The sequence below is a fragment of the Muntiacus reevesi genome, chromosome 3 (assembly GCF_963930625.1).
Source record: "Muntiacus reevesi chromosome 3, mMunRee1.1, whole genome shotgun sequence".
In the NCBI taxonomy this organism is placed as follows: Eukaryota; Metazoa; Chordata; class Mammalia; order Artiodactyla; family Cervidae; genus Muntiacus; species Muntiacus reevesi.
In genome coordinates this window covers 138,602,269-138,617,970 of record NC_089251.1, presented here as the reverse complement: position 1 = coordinate 138,617,970, position 15,702 = coordinate 138,602,269, and the positions used below count along the sequence as shown (strand labels likewise).

The window sequence follows — 15,702 nt, the reverse complement described above, 5'->3', positions numbered from 1 at the left end:
AATTCCAAATGATAAGGATTTCTTGCCTTTTTTTTTTTTTTTGGTCCAACTCAACTGATGGAGTGAACAAGGTTACTTTCAACTTAACTCAGAATTCTCCCGAGTCATAATTATAGATACACAATACAACATGGCACACAGCCTGCTTCAAATCCAAAAAGAAAGAAAATGGAAAAAAAGTTGATCTGCTTTATATGACTCATACTTTACTTTTATGTGACTCATATTTTACCTTTCCCTGGAAGAAAACTAGCATTTATTATAATTAACTAGATTTTGTACTCTCCCTTGGATGCAGTAGTTTAGTATATTTAAAAATGAAAGTTATATAAATATTTTGCCTCTATCCATTTTTCTTTTCAAATATATATGATTCAGATCTATATTCATGTAGCACCAATGGTGGCCTCTATCATTGCTTTAACTGTGTTACCTTATAGCATATATATTTCAAATACATCTGACCTCTTCAGTATAATGGTATAATGTAAGCTGTTTGCAGCCAGAATCCATAATTTAATCATTATATTCCTAGTCTCTAACAGAATTCTTGGTGTGAACCTAGTGTGTAACAAATGTTATTGAATTAGATTCTAGAAAGCATAATAAATAAGCTGATAATTGATAGCAATCTGAAAATTAAATGGGCGCTCAATATATGCTTTGTTAAAGGAATTTATTAATAGTTCCTCTTAAGGAAAAATCCAGTTCTTCAGTCTATTCAGGCTCTCTTTTTCTCAATATTCTCCATTTCTTTACTTCCATGTGTCATCAGATGAATCCAGATCTAACTAGGCCCATATGTCTTTGTAACCCACTGTCACATTTCAAATAACAAAAAAATGAATAAAGAAAACTTTAAAAGTGGTGTCAAAAGAACCTCATGAGGTTCACACTGAACAAAAACAAAGCAAAGCAAAAAAAAAAAAAAAAAAGAATTCCATCCTTTTTTTCAGTGTTCATCAATAATCAAGCAAAATATTTCCTAACACTATATAGTCTAATGAAAGAGCACTCTTCAGAGCATGGTATATAACTAAACTTAACAAATCTGAACTTCAGTTACAAACCAGACTCAAGAAAATAGTAAATTGCCTCTCAGAATAGTATAAAGCATGATGCATCTCACAACAAACAGATGGATAGTAAGATAAGTAGATAGGAAGATAGGAAGATAAGTAAGATAGTAAGTAAGTAAGATAAGTAAGATAGTAAGATAAGGTAGATAATAGGTAGCTAGCTAGATAAGATAGATAAAATAGAGAAACTTTATAAGCAGTCTGATAGAAAGAAGAAAGTTAGGTTTTGTTTTAATTGATTACATTTTTGAACATGGAATCTACCCTCTCATTTCAATACCAATCTCATCACCACAGTCCACTTAAAAAAGATGCTCCTTTTTTAAAGTGACTTTCCCTAAGAGTTGCTTCCACATTTAACCATACATCCTTCCAATTCTCTTTTAATACCATTGCTGGATCAATCATTCTAAAAAATAAACTTGATTTTGTCACATGTCACATCTTTTGTGGGAGCCCTCTGGCTTTCAGGGAGATTCTGAGCATGGCTTACTATGCTTCTTAATTTTTCTACCCTTGCCTGCCTGTCAGCCTCCTTTCCCCGTGTCCCACTTAGCCTGTGGACCACAGTGAACCATCTTCTGCTTTACATGTGTTCCTCATTCATTCCTGTAGTAAACACCTGTTATCAAGCCTACTCTGTGCCACACACTGTATTAGGCGTTGGTAGTGGAAATATGAAATGCTCTCCCTCCAAGAGTTCACAGCTCCTTGATGAATACAGAATGGGAAGGAACATCTAACACAGGGTGAAAACTGGAATTTGGGATGCCAGGAGAATGCTCATTATGGGTATCTTCCTGGAAGGTGCTGCCTAGCCCAAGTCAAAAATAACACAGTTTGTGATTGTGATCATCCAGGCTCTATCTTCCTAGAAAGTGTCCCTCCTTTCTTTGGCTAACTTACTTGTCCTTTAAACTCAACTCAGTGTTCCCTCCCCCGGGAAGTTTTGATTGACTTCCCAGTGTGGTAAGAACGGTCCATGTGCCTCCACAGATTCTTGTCCTTATCTGCATCACAGCATGACTTGTTCTTGTTGGTTTACCTGTGAGCTCCTTCTGCATAAGGGCCGTATGCTTTTTCTTGTATCCCTAGTGCATTCCCTATGACACCTAGAGCCTTTCTTTTAATGTTTAGCAGACATTTCTTAACCAATTAACTGGCTAATGAATTAAGATTTGTAATCTCAGTTGGAAGACATTTTAGAAGTCAGATAGGCCAACATTCCCTTGAGTCTATAATGTTCATGACGGGATAGACATTCAGCTTGTGCTTCAGCACATCCATTGACAAAGAGTGCATTATATTCAAAGACGTGCAGAAAACAAATGTTGTGACTGAGTATCCTAGAAGCCGTATATGCTTAGTGTATTTAGAACAAGACTCTAATCGGAACATGTTCAGAGGCAGAGCTTCAGTCACATAACTTGTGTTTGTGGAGGAGGAGTTTTTCATCAAAAGATAAAGGGACTGAGCAGATCAGACAAAGAGGCAGAAAAGAGCACAGTGGCATCTTGCTCATAATTTCGCAGGACTTCATCCTTCCTTCTGTCTTAAATAGCTAAAAGGAGATCCCATTTATGGAACACCGTCAAGTATTTACTTTTTAAATAAATCCTTAACTTCAAAGTCTCCACCTTTTTTTTTTTCGAGACTTCCATTTTCTTCTCCAACTTTTGGGGTTTTAGAGGGGTTTATTCTAGCATCTTATTTAGTGATATATTGCACAGGCTCCAGGTTTACCTGGGTCGTGGCCCTGTTCCCACCTCCTTTAAAGAAATCTCTGAAGCATATTGTTCTCAAGTACTAATTGCTGTTTTTAGAATGGTAGCCCCTTTAATGTGCAACCAGCACCTTCCCTGTAAGGTGGTTCGCAGGTGTCTAGAACTAAAGGATCTTCATTTGGTAATGGTGCCAGTAAATACTTACGACAATCTGGAATTCTACAGAATAGTCCTTAGATTTGCACCCAAAGGAGATTTACAGTGTGTTATTATGTGACACTGGACAAAGTCTTACAGGTCTGAAATCAGATTTCAAACTGAAAAAGTTTGAAACAAAATTGTTAATTGTCTAATTCCAAGCGACAATTGTCCTCTTAAGCTTTTGTCCTAGTACTTAAATTTATGCTTCAGGAAGATTTTAATTAAATTATTGTGAATGAATTTCTCTTTATATGGTAAAAGAAAATTACTGATGTAGGGGTCAAAATTTATCTGTTCAGTGATCTGATGCTTATGAAAGTAATGCTCAGATTTTGCTCATGTCTAAGTTTGAACACCTAGTAAATGAGAACGCCAGCATTCAATTCTGATTTTCTAATTAGAAATCTATTACTTATCTCACTGTATCTCTAGTATGTAGGTCCTTAGTGAAATATCATCAGTAGAAGCTGAAGCTTCAAATCATTTAAATACTATTCATTTCTGATATGTATATTATATTTATTAGTTATTTTATATAATGTGGAAAAAGTTCAGAAATATATACAGCTGTGAAATATAGGTTGTATACCATAGTTACATAAAGCTCCTTACCCAGTTTAATGTAATAGATTGTTTTCAATGGAACGGGAATATGAAGTTAGAGTCCTTATCCAGATTGCATCCTTTTTCTCTACCTCATTCCACCAGTTTGACTGCTTGGTGAAAGATCTAGCAGTGGGATGGATGTTAGTAGGTTTGGCTTCTCATTCCAGATCTTCCTGGAAGAATCTCACTTGGTCAAATAATTTACTCTGCCTGGTCTCAGTTATTCAATATGTGGCAAACCGTATATTGAATCCTGTTGCTAAAAGTTTTTAAACAAGAGCCACACAGTAATAACAACAAATAAAAAGTAACATTTGTTGGGAACTTTCAACTTGCCTGGAATTATACTTTTTCTGTATTACCTTATCTGAGTCTACCAGTACCCTAGCACTGGCTTGTTGTGTACTCTGCATTCATTATCATCAGAAATAATGATGCATTCACCAGCTCTCTTGATGTGAATTGTTTATTAGTCATGGTGTGTGACAAAGAATGAATCACCCTGAAAAAAATAAAAGGATGAATCATCCTTATTGGTATTTTACAATCAATCTGAAAAGAGCAGGAAGGACATGAAACAATTATTTGGATTTTCAGATATTCATGTCATCAGGAACTTTTTTCTCAATTTTGTACAGAGATGAAGAGAAAATATATAGGGTTCTAGTCAGTTAATCAACAACTGTTTAAGCTTAGAACTCCTCAACACTTGGAAGTAGAGATATGCATTCTACATAAATTTCTACTTTTAGGGGCCAAAACAGAAGTTTCTGTTTTGTAGTACTGACATGGATAGCTAATAGTGTAAGGCATAATTGTGCCTACAATGAAAAGGGAAACAATATTCATATGCTTAATTGTATTATATAACTGGTTGTTTTATTCTTTGTTCATCCTTGGATATGTATCAGTACAAAATTATAATCCCAGTGTTTTTATTGAACTGGCACATTGCATGATGACAGGGAAGAACGTATCACAGAAAACATCCTAGAACTGCTCACGCCAAGTGCATTATGAAAATGGAGACATGTCTGTCTGGCACACGGTGTATTTTTCCTTTAGATTTTCCAAGCTTTCTTTGTCTCTCCCTTTGCCAATTTCTTAGAGTATTTAATGGTGCCTGGTAATAACTATAATCAGGGACTATTTCTGTGCTTTGTGATCTTTCTAATGTTGTAATCCAAAGAAAAACAGTGAGATTTGTGGTTTTATGGGAGTCCCAAGAGAAAAAGTTATACTTTACTAAATGATGTTTTCAGCACGCATGTCTACTATCTAGATATTAAATCATTCAGTTACTCCTTTGAGGGCTTTGCTAGTTCAAAACATCACATATACACACCATGCCTACTACCCCACATCCGTCTCCAAATTGATCTAACAGATAAAGAAGATTATAACTAGATTTAAGATACTTCAGGCAAGTGTACTTTTGTCCTAAACCATTAATGAATGCCAAGAAGTATCTAAAATAAATATTCTAAAGACATCTTGAAGATGTTGATAAACTGACCAAGGACTAGTCTCTCTTTTCACAATATGCAGTAGGTTTTTTATCACAGACAATGGGTAACTTTAAACATTCTTTTGAAATATTTCTGCTTCCTTCAAGTAGGATTAGACACAGCAGAGAGAACTGGCATGTTCCCAAGAAGCTCACTGAAAGCAGTCCCTGAACTCTGTCCCATCGTTCATAAATATCTTGGGCTAAGACAGTAAAAGATTCAGCTTCCATTTGTGAGAATGATCACCTTGAGCTATCAAGATAATTGCTTTAATGCTTTACTCCAGTTATTCTACAGGAGTATTTCTTGTATGCATTTCTATCACTGCCCACTTTTTTCTGAGGTCCTGTGCAGCAGGTTTGCCTGAAAGTACCAATCTTCAAACTTCAGTGTTTCAGAGTAACTTGTTAAATCCGTTAAAATACCAATTTCCAAGCCTAAAACCAGAAATTCTCACTTTCTGGGATGGAGATGTGCCATGTTCTCAGTCATATCCTACTCTTTGTGACCCTATGGACTATAGCCCACCAGACTCCTCTCTCCATGAAATTCTCCAGGCAAGAATACTGGAATGGGTTGCCATTTCCTTCTCCAGGGGATCTTCCTGGCCCAGGAATCAAACCCACATCTCCTGTGTTTCCTGCATTGCAGGCTGATTTTGGCTGAAAACACTTCAAGTTACATTGGAATGGATGATCATCACTGAAGGCCATTTTAGCTTCATGATTTTAAAGCTTTTTTCTCTGAAAGGTATTTCTAAACCTGTATGTTGCACAGTCACTATTATGTATGCAAAGTCTTATTTGGGTCTAGAAGTTTGTTCTGCTTGATGTTATTTTTTTGTATGCTCTCAGTGGATTGAGAACTTGAATCTCCATTCTTCTGTCATGCCTGAAAATTAGGTTTCAGAGTGAATCTTCTCTCACTGATTGGTTTGTGTGTGTGTGGTCAGTCGCTCAGTCATGTCTGGCTGTTTGCAACACCATGAACTGTATAGCCAGCCAGATGTCTCTTGGGATTCTCAAGGCAAGAATACTGGAGTGGGTTGCCATTTCCTTCTCCAGGAGATCTTCCTGACCCAGGAATTGAACTCACTAGTTGAACCTGCAATTAGTTGGCCTACTGTTGGCCAAATATCCATAGCTGACAGAACCAATCTGGAGGTGTTAATTAATTTAACATTCAACACATGTTTGCAGCCTACTCATGGCTTAGACAATAAATAATCTGCCTGCAATTCAGGAGACCCAGGTTTGACCCCTGGGTTGGGAAGATCCTCTGGAGAAGGAAATGGTAACCCACCCCAGTATTCTTGCCTGGAAAAATCCCATAGACAGAGGAGCCTGGTGACTATAGTCCATGGGTGTCACAAAGAGTTGGACATGACTGGGCGACTAACACTTTCAAAGATTCTTTTTTCATACTTATCCATCAGTGAAATGAATCAGAGAGTATAGCCATGATCAGTGGATTCAACAGCTGGTGTGAAAAAATCATGCATATTCTTACCAAGGAGCATTAGATTGAGAGATCCAGGTCTAAGCCTTATAAGGGGAAAACTGGAAGAACTGGAATTTTAACAGCTGGGATTTTGATGAAATAAGAAATATCTGTCCTTAGAGAACTTTCACATATCAAGAGGAAATTGTTTAATAATTAAAGATAGCAGAGATTGAAGCTCATGACTCAAGTCTATAATAATATTTCTGGTGGCACAAGATCTTTTCTTGACATTTTTTCCAATGGTATATCTTAATTGGGAAGAATACTGGGGCCCTGCATCATGTCACATAATAGCCATGATATGATAGAGTCAAGTGAAATATTTCATTCTCATACAAAATAGATATTGGAACTTCTTGGAATTCTTTTTAAAAATTCATATTACAGGTATCTGTATCCTCATTTGTATTGGCATTTGTGCTTAGCCCTAACAGCTAAGATCCCATTGTGACTTATTATGAATTATGTCAATGCCTTAGACTTAGTACTGTTTTTAAAAACTTAGGAATTTCCTTGCTCACATTATCAAGCTAGGCTTTTGGGAAGAGGAGAAGGTGGAGAGTTCAAGTAGCTTCTCAGCTTGCTTTACCCACCCAGAAGACTGTGTGGCAGATGTCTAGCTGCTCAGTGCTTAGGAGCAGGAGGCTGTGTGGTCTTTTGCAATATGGAGAGGAGAGTCTGTCCCCGTTACACAGTAGGAATGGGATGTTACAATTCCTGCTACCTCACAAATATTCTTTCATAGACTTGGAGAGGATTTGCCTTTCTCTCAGTTTTCTTATCTCCTTTAATTCCACAAGCATGGTTTTCAGAGATTCAGGTAAAAGTAATACTGTACATCAGGAAGAAGAAATTAAAGGAAGTTGTGATAACTTTTAACTATGTTCTAACATCATTCTGAAGAGTAGAGATTATCTGTGACCCCAAAACACTGATTGGGTGTTTAAGTGAAATTTATCATGAATGGGTTCAGTTCAGTTCAGTTGCTCAGTCATGTCCAACTCTCTGTAACCCCATGAATTGTAGCACACCAGGCCTCCCTGTCCATCACCAACTCCTGAAGTTTACTCAAACTCATGTCCATTGAGTTGGTGATGCCATCCAGCCATCTCATCCTCTGTCGTCCCCTTCTCCTTCTGCCTTCAATCCCTCCCAGCATCAGGGTATTTTCAAATGAGTCAGCTCTCCCCATCAGGTGGCCAAAGTATTGGAGTTTCAGCTTCAGCATCAGTCCTTCCAATGAACACCCAGGACTGATCTTCTTTAGGATGGACTGGTTGGATCTCCTTGCAGTCCAAGGGACTCTCAAGAGTCTTCTCCAACACCACAGTTCAAAAGCATCAATTTTTCGGCATTTAGCTTTCTTCACAGTCCAGCTCTCACATCCATACATGACCACTGGAAAAACCATAGCCTTGACTAGATGGACCTTTGTTGGCAAAGTAATGTCTCTGCTTTTTAACATGCTGTCTAGGTTGGTCATAACTTTCCTTTCAAGGAGTAAGCATCTTTTAATTTCATGGCTGCAATCACCATCTGCAGTGATTTTGGAGCCCAAAAAATTAAAGTCTGACACTGTTTCCACTGTCTCCCCATCTATTTCCCATGAACTGATGGGACCAGATGCCATGATCTTAATTTTCTGAATGTTGAGCTTTAAGCCAAGTTTTTCACTCTCCTCTTTCACTTTTATCAAGAGGCTTTTTAGTTCCTCTTCACTTTCTGCCATAAGGGTGGTGTCATCTGCATATCTGAGGTTATTGATATTTCTCCTGGCAATCTTGATTTCAGCTTGTCATTTCTCATGATGTACTCTGCGTATAAGTTAAATAAGCAGGGTGACAATATACAGCCTTGATGTACTCCTTCTCCTATTTGGAACCAGTCTGTTGGTCCATGTCCAGTTCTAACTGTTGCTTCCTGAACTGCATATAGGTTTCTCAAGAGGTGGGTCAGGTGGTCTGGTATTCCCATCTCTTTCAGAATTTTCCACAGTTTATTGTGATCCACACAGTCAAAGGCTTCAGCATAGGCAATAAAGCAGAATCATGAATGGGTGGTATTTTAATAATATCATGTTGTTATTTTGAGGGTGTAGGGCTAAGTAATGTCTCCTCTGATTCCAGATGCTTTTCATTAAAACTGAAACAAATCTTTCCAAATCATATTTTGTGTCAAAGAAGTTTTGCCAGAGCAATGCCAGTTCTAGCTTGAAATCTCCTCAAATGCTTGTCACTTAATAGATACTTAGGCTCTGTATGTTTCAAAAGCCCAACAAATTAGAAAGTGAAATATGACTAATTACATATGTTTGAAGGAGTATTATCTGAATAGTCTCATCAGGAATCCAGATGATGCATTTTAGATAATAAATTTATTTATCTGATAGCAATTGAAGTCAGTGTAGCCAGCCTTGCCTTTCTTCTTCCAACGTTAGTTTTTATCAACTAACTATAAAGAAAGAATTAAAAACTCGAAAGTATTAAATCCTAAGGAATTCACGTTTTGAATACTTGGCCTCTTGAAAACAAATTATCGTAATGTTTTAAGTGGATGATTATCAAGTAACACACTGCTCATTTCAGTGTTGGATTTTTAGGTTCAAGATGAAGATTTTTAGTCACTGAGAAATCTTTTCCACCTAGCCCTGGGGGAAAAATTGTCACATTTTGCTGGGAGTTGTGGGTACTTGTATTATTTTATTTCCTTTGAATGTCTGTGGCAAGAACTCCCAGAGGTAAACATGGGCTAAAATGCAAATCTAAGTATTTTCCAAATCCTTTTGGAGATGTTAATAAATGTAGCATCAAATGAAGGTTCTGTAGCCGATTACTTGGGATGCTTTGCACACCAGTGTCCTACCCTGAGATTGCCATGTGCAGTAGAAGAGCAAAAGCTGTCAGAAAACTTGTATTATACATGCCCATGTAACTCAGCGTTGCCCAAGCTTATTTGAGCACTTTACTGCTAGTGGTCTTCCTCCCAAAAATGTAATAGAAGACTAATCATGAAAAAATGTCAGACAGATTTCAATAGAGAGACTTCTATAATTTACCTGACCAGTATTTTTTAAGGTCATCCACAACAAAGAAAATCTGAGAACCTCTCACAGCCAGGAGGAAACTGAGGAGACATGGAACTAAATGTAATGTAGAATCTTGGGTGAGATTCTAGAACCAGAAAAAAGAAGATTAGGTAAAAACTAAACTAACTATGAACTTTAGTTAATAGTAATGCATCAGTACTGTTTCATTAATTATAGCAAATGAATCACACTAATATGTTAATAACAGGGGAAATTGAGTGCAGAAGATACATAGGAACTCTATATTATCTGTTCACATCTTCTGTAAATCTGAAATTGTCCTAAAAGTAGAAAACCTGTTAATCTTTTTAAAAGCAATATTAACAAGTACATACTTTTTTGTGGGAAAGTTTTTCTATTTATAAGTGTTCACTCTGCACAAAAACAATAGTTTGGACCATTTAAGATTGTGGGAGTCTTATTTAAGCTGTTCTGGTAAAGAAAAAGTAAAGAAATCAAGGCATGTAAAGGTAAGGATGCTGAGCCAACAATCTCACTAGCAATAAAATACTGTGATCAAGGTCACAGTTTGAATGTAGATCATTTTTTCAGCCCATTAGACATATGGAGATGCCAGAACAACTCAGAAGAAACACAGTCCTCAGACTCCCAATTTAGGTCCTTTCATGTTTGACTAGAAGACAGCGGCAGAGTGGGATCTAGAACATTGCAGAACCATCTTTATAAAAGATGCTGTTTTCAGATGTACACATGGAGTGGTTAGTTCTTAGGACACACTCCTCCGATTAGACTCTCCTGTCCCAAACATTGGCCGTGCCTGTCTTGAAACGTTCATTCATTTCTCTGTGATACATGGGCAGAAATTTGCAAGTAACTCTTATTATTGGACTACCAGGTTTTCAGGCTCCTCTTGCTATGCTAACAATTCCAGAAAAACTACTGAAAGTATTTTATATGTAATGACTGGTGGTATGATGACTGTTAGTATCATTATAAGAACAATGGCCAAGGTAGAAACTACTATTTATTGAGCTTGCTGGGGGCTGTGCTGAGTCCTTACTTTGTTTAATTTGCAACAAAGCAATAAACTAGGCATCACTGTCCTCATTTTACAGATAAAGATACTCTTCCATGCATGCAGTTTTTTATACATCATCAGTGATGTGGGGATGCGCTTTGGTTTATTCAGAAGCCCTTCAATCAATGTTTTAAAAGCTAAAATCTTTATATTCTGTTTAAATGCTCATAGGGAAGATGAGTATAACCCTTATGGGAAGCATTGTGGGGATATGGGGAGGGGCTTTGGCGTGTCAAATTAGTTCAAATGAGTTAACTCATCTAGTTCTTGGTATGAACAGAAAATTAGAATAGGGACCTTAGAATAGCATTGAAATTCAGTAAAAAATATTAATAATAATAAGATTCTTGCTAGAAATCTGATAGAAAGCTTACTTTCTTGACAGCTTTATTTATCTGTGATGTCTCTAAACAGAACTTGGTAGCTAGAATTGAATTTGTTTTCATAGAATTTTTGTTTGCTTATTGGGGAGGGTTTGGGTTGAGTTACTATTTTTGAAAGAAGAAGGAAAATGTTCTTAGCTTCCATCAGAGATTCTGATTGTCTATGTCATCATAAGGGTGGGGACAGTAGACCATCTATGAAGCTACTGCTGGCAACAGCTTTTCAAAACAGTGATGTATCACTTCTTGTCAACTAGATCTATAAATTTAGTGGCTTCAGCTTATAAGTGAAGGCTGTGCAGTACCTGCTGTTTCCTTATTAACACATGCAGAATACCCACTCCACAACTTATTCAAACTTTGCTATAATTTATGGTCACCTAATGAATATTAATGACTTAACTGAATTGGTTTAATTGTGAAATAAAACTGTAAGTTGTGACATAGGCCTAATATTATATTTATTCTCTGTGTAAGAGTTATATTAAGAGAAAATGTCGTTCTCTTTTTAATCTATAGATAGAGCTTAAGAGGAGTTTGCTGAAAAATTGTCAAAACTCTTTCTTTTAATATTCAGTATCCAGAAAGATATATCTACCTCTGGTTTGAATTAAACATCTTTGAAACTGAAAGGACTAATATACTGATCATTGTCTTTTCTAGATTTCACAGAGAGTTGTGGTTTTAACGGGTATTTGGAATAATTTTCCATAATCCAGCATGTCCCCTCAGCCATTCCTTTCCCCATTTTTTCAATCCAGTTTTCTCATACTACAGATTTTCCCTATTTTCCCTGTTGAGTCAATGTCATATGTCAATGAAAGTGAGCTCAGATATGTCCTTAAATGCCAAACACTCATTTTAAAAAATAGAATATATGAAACTGATGGTGATCTTATATATAAAAAAATAGATATTTCAGAAAAGATCTGTAAAAACTAAGGTGTTAACAGTAGCTACCTCTTGATATTAAAAATGGGTTATTGAATGTGTTTTCTTGACCATTAGTTGCTGGTGAGTTTGCTGTCAATTTTCCGTATTTTAGTGCTTCAGATAAGCTTTCTCTGAGGTCATGGCTGCCGTTTTTCTTCTTCTAATCACAGGAAACATCCCACGACATTGAAGAATGGCAGATGATCGGAAAGATGAAGCAAAGGCGCCTCACTGGACCTCAGCTCAACTTACAGAGGCATCTGCCCAGCCACACCCACCCGAGATCAAGGATCAAGGAGGGGCAGGGGAAGGACTTGTCAGAAGCACCAATGGATTCCCCTACAGGGAGGATGAAGAGGGCGCCTTTGGAGAACATGGGTCACAGGGCACCTACTCAAATACCAAAGAGAACGGAATCAACGGAGAGCTGACCTCAGCTGACAGAGAAACAGCAGGTAACCAAGGGCTCTTCTGTCCCCGGTACTTGCTTTGTGCTTTGAAGTCTGTTTACGTGTAAAGTGAATTAGTTTACAGTACTGATGCTAGGACTGAAATTCCAGTCAGTCAAGGGAAATAGACACCAAAAGGAGAGAAAAATCGTAGAAACTAGCCTGACATTCCCGCAGATCAGTTATATTCTCAATCTTATCTCCTTTTTAATTTTTACTTTATTTTTGGCTGTGCTGAGCAGCTTGTAGGATCTTAGTTCTCCAACTGGGGATCAAACCCAGGGCCCTCACAATGAAAACTCAGAGTCCTAACCTCTGGACCACCAGGGAATTTCCATTTACCACCTTAATTTTAGTAGACAGATGGCTTGGTGTGTGTGTGTCTTGCTAATAACTGTCAGCATTGTAAATCACTGAAAAAAAAAAAAAACTTCACTAGCTGGGATTCTCTTGAATGATATTGGACTTAAATCTGATTAATTGATAAGAAGCACATTTACTTTTTAGGGCAGTAAGGAATGTGGAGTCTGTCTCCCAGCCTTTAAAAAGGAAAAAAGAAAGGAAAACAGCCCATGAATACACGGGAACCATTTCATACTTCCTTGGATAGCTTTTTAAGAACTAATATACAGATGCTTAAAGGATAACAGAATATAATTTAATCTTAAAGTATAATTTCTACCACAAGTTTGTTGATGATATTGTCATTAATGGCTTAGAGAAACATTCAGTTCAGTTCAGTCATTCAGTCGTGTCTGACACTTTGCTATCCCATGGACTGCAGACTTTAGTCTGCTCTATAGTATTCTTTACCATTATTTTCCTTTTCTCTGTAATTCAGAATGTAATGTATTTGAAGACAGTAATTTGCAGACATGCTACTCCAAAAACAGTAAGTGAACTCCTAGTAAGAAAGGCTCTGTCTGCTTCAAGATCATCCCTTACTTATTCAAGGGTTAGTTTTCTACACTCAATTGGTTAGCCACACATCCACTGTACACTCAGTTCAAAAAATATATTTAAATTTTAATGGGCAAGTATGAAAGGCATTTCAAATGACTGAGGAGAAATTACATACATACATGCATAGTGTGATTCTTTTCATTTAACAAACTACTGTTGAACATTTTCTTCGTATAAGCTGTGCCAGGGCAAGTTCGAAGAATGGGCTCTGAACTTCCCAGAGCAGTTGATCTAGTCACACACATGAGACCTGTGTGTACAGTTAATTCAAATACAGAACACAGTACTTTAAGTGCCACATGAGCAGTATAGAAAGGCAAAGTTGAAGGGATATCGTTTCCAAATCTTGTTCCCAAATCATGTACAGAAGCATCTTGAGGTTCCACAGCAGATACACAAGAGTGTGGCAGAGTGTTTTTAAATACCCAGATGAAATTCTGTGATATTCAATAGCTGTCAAATACTACATGAACTATTAATTTAAGATAGTTTGGTTTCAACGTTCGGTCATATCACATTCTTCTTCATGATGTCCTGTCTTTTTGAAGCTGGCATCTTTGGGGTCTTTTTGAAGTTACTGTGATCAGTAAAGCAAATACCCTGCAGATATGTATGTGGACCAGGAAGAAGAGAGTGCCAGTGTCCAAGCTAACTCACAGATTTGAAAACCTGTCCAGCGCCCTATAGACACATTAGTTAGTAAGTAAAGTAAGGAATTGTGGTTAAGAATGAAATAAAAATATTATTTTTACTTTTCATGGTTACAGGGAAGATTAAATGAGGTAGAGTATATAAAGTAAATGACTCAAGAAATAGCGTCTATTAAGTACCATTGTTATTGTGATTATTAGTGGTAGTAGTGGTGTTCATATAGGCAACAGGACACCCTGGATCAGGAACTGTTTTTCTAAAGTCAGGTGTAATGCAGTTTGAAGAGGGTGCGACTCGGGTATCAGGAGCACTAACTGGGAAAATGTTGAAGTGATTGAGGCATGAGGAGTTGAGAACATGTTAGAGAAAAATGATTGTGGGAATAAGGGAGGTAATGTGAGAAACCAAGATTTTTCTCATCATTGTCCTCTGCAGCACTTGACATTATACCTCAAGGACTCAATAAATGTGTGTTGAGTGAGTAGTTGGGTGAATGATACAAAAAGAAGAAAGTTCATTTCAAATTAATGGGGAAAGGTATTGAAAAGCCTTAACTTTGTCTCTTGAACTCTCACCAGTTGGCTCTCACTGACTTTTATGGAGCCTTATGATATACCCAAGAAAAAATCACATGTAGCGTGCTTGGTCAAGCAGGAGAGAACCAACACCACTCACTATTTCATTTGTTCAATAGTCTTAATTAAGGTTGAGAGCATCAGGAAAAAATCTATTTGTCAGGTCAGTGTGGCCTTGCCAGCTTCTTTGAGAAAATAACATAAATTAAAAAGAAACTAACAGATGGTTATTTAAATTGTGGGTTCAAGACCATCCAGAGTTAATTTTGAATTCAGCTTAACATATATCAAATGAATTTTACATTACCTTTGGGAGACTGATTATGTAAATTTTATATGTATATTCATAGTGATAAAAGTTGTAAACAGTGATGTTTTCAGTCCAAACGATGATGTAATTTTAAACCAGCCTCCCTCCAGAAAGAACAGACTGAGTATTGAATCCATCAGTCATCCATGTATGGAAAGCAGCAGGAGAGGAAAAATGTAAATTGTTATCTTCTCATACCTATAGAGGATTTTTCAGTGATAAGTTAATGTGCAATTAAATTTCTCTCCAAACTTTAGCTTAATAAAATAATAAATTGTATTATTGATGGCTTATATATAATTGTTCCACAAATTGCAAACAAAAATCATCCCCAATAAAAAAGGAATATTCTTAAATCTTAGATATGATCTTTAAAAATGCTGTCCTTTGATAATGGAGACCATTGATTGAGCAGGCATTATATTTTGAGGTGATTATTTGAGTGAGGACCAGGTTATATATTACCCCACTCTTTCATCATTTCGTGTAATCTATCGGTATATTGCAATTTCTCCTATATGGATGTTTTTCAGGATGTTGCGAACATGAAACATTTCCCATGACATCCTCAGCTGTCTGTTACAATGTCCAGATCGTGACTGATCGAAGCCAAATATCTTTCTTCTACTTTCCTTTTCTTCTGCTTTCATTCTTAGAAATAAATCTTTTCCTCAACATTGTTTATTCATCTCT

At 36.8% G+C, this 15,702-nt stretch overlaps 1 protein-coding gene across 7 annotated transcripts in view; it reads left to right on the top strand.

Annotated features, from left to right (window-relative positions):
• Positions 1–15,702, top strand: part of MAP2 (microtubule associated protein 2) — a 285,457-nt gene that overhangs the window by 197,814 nt on the left and 71,941 nt on the right. For all 7 annotated transcript variants that reach the window (XM_065930672.1, XM_065930678.1, XM_065930677.1 and 4 more), the window contains one exon: positions 12,232–12,516. In XM_065930672.1, the coding sequence (XP_065786744.1) occupies positions 12,255–12,516 (262 nt within the window). In that variant the 5' untranslated portion in view covers positions 12,232–12,254. The remainder of the gene's footprint in view (positions 1–12,231; positions 12,517–15,702) is intronic.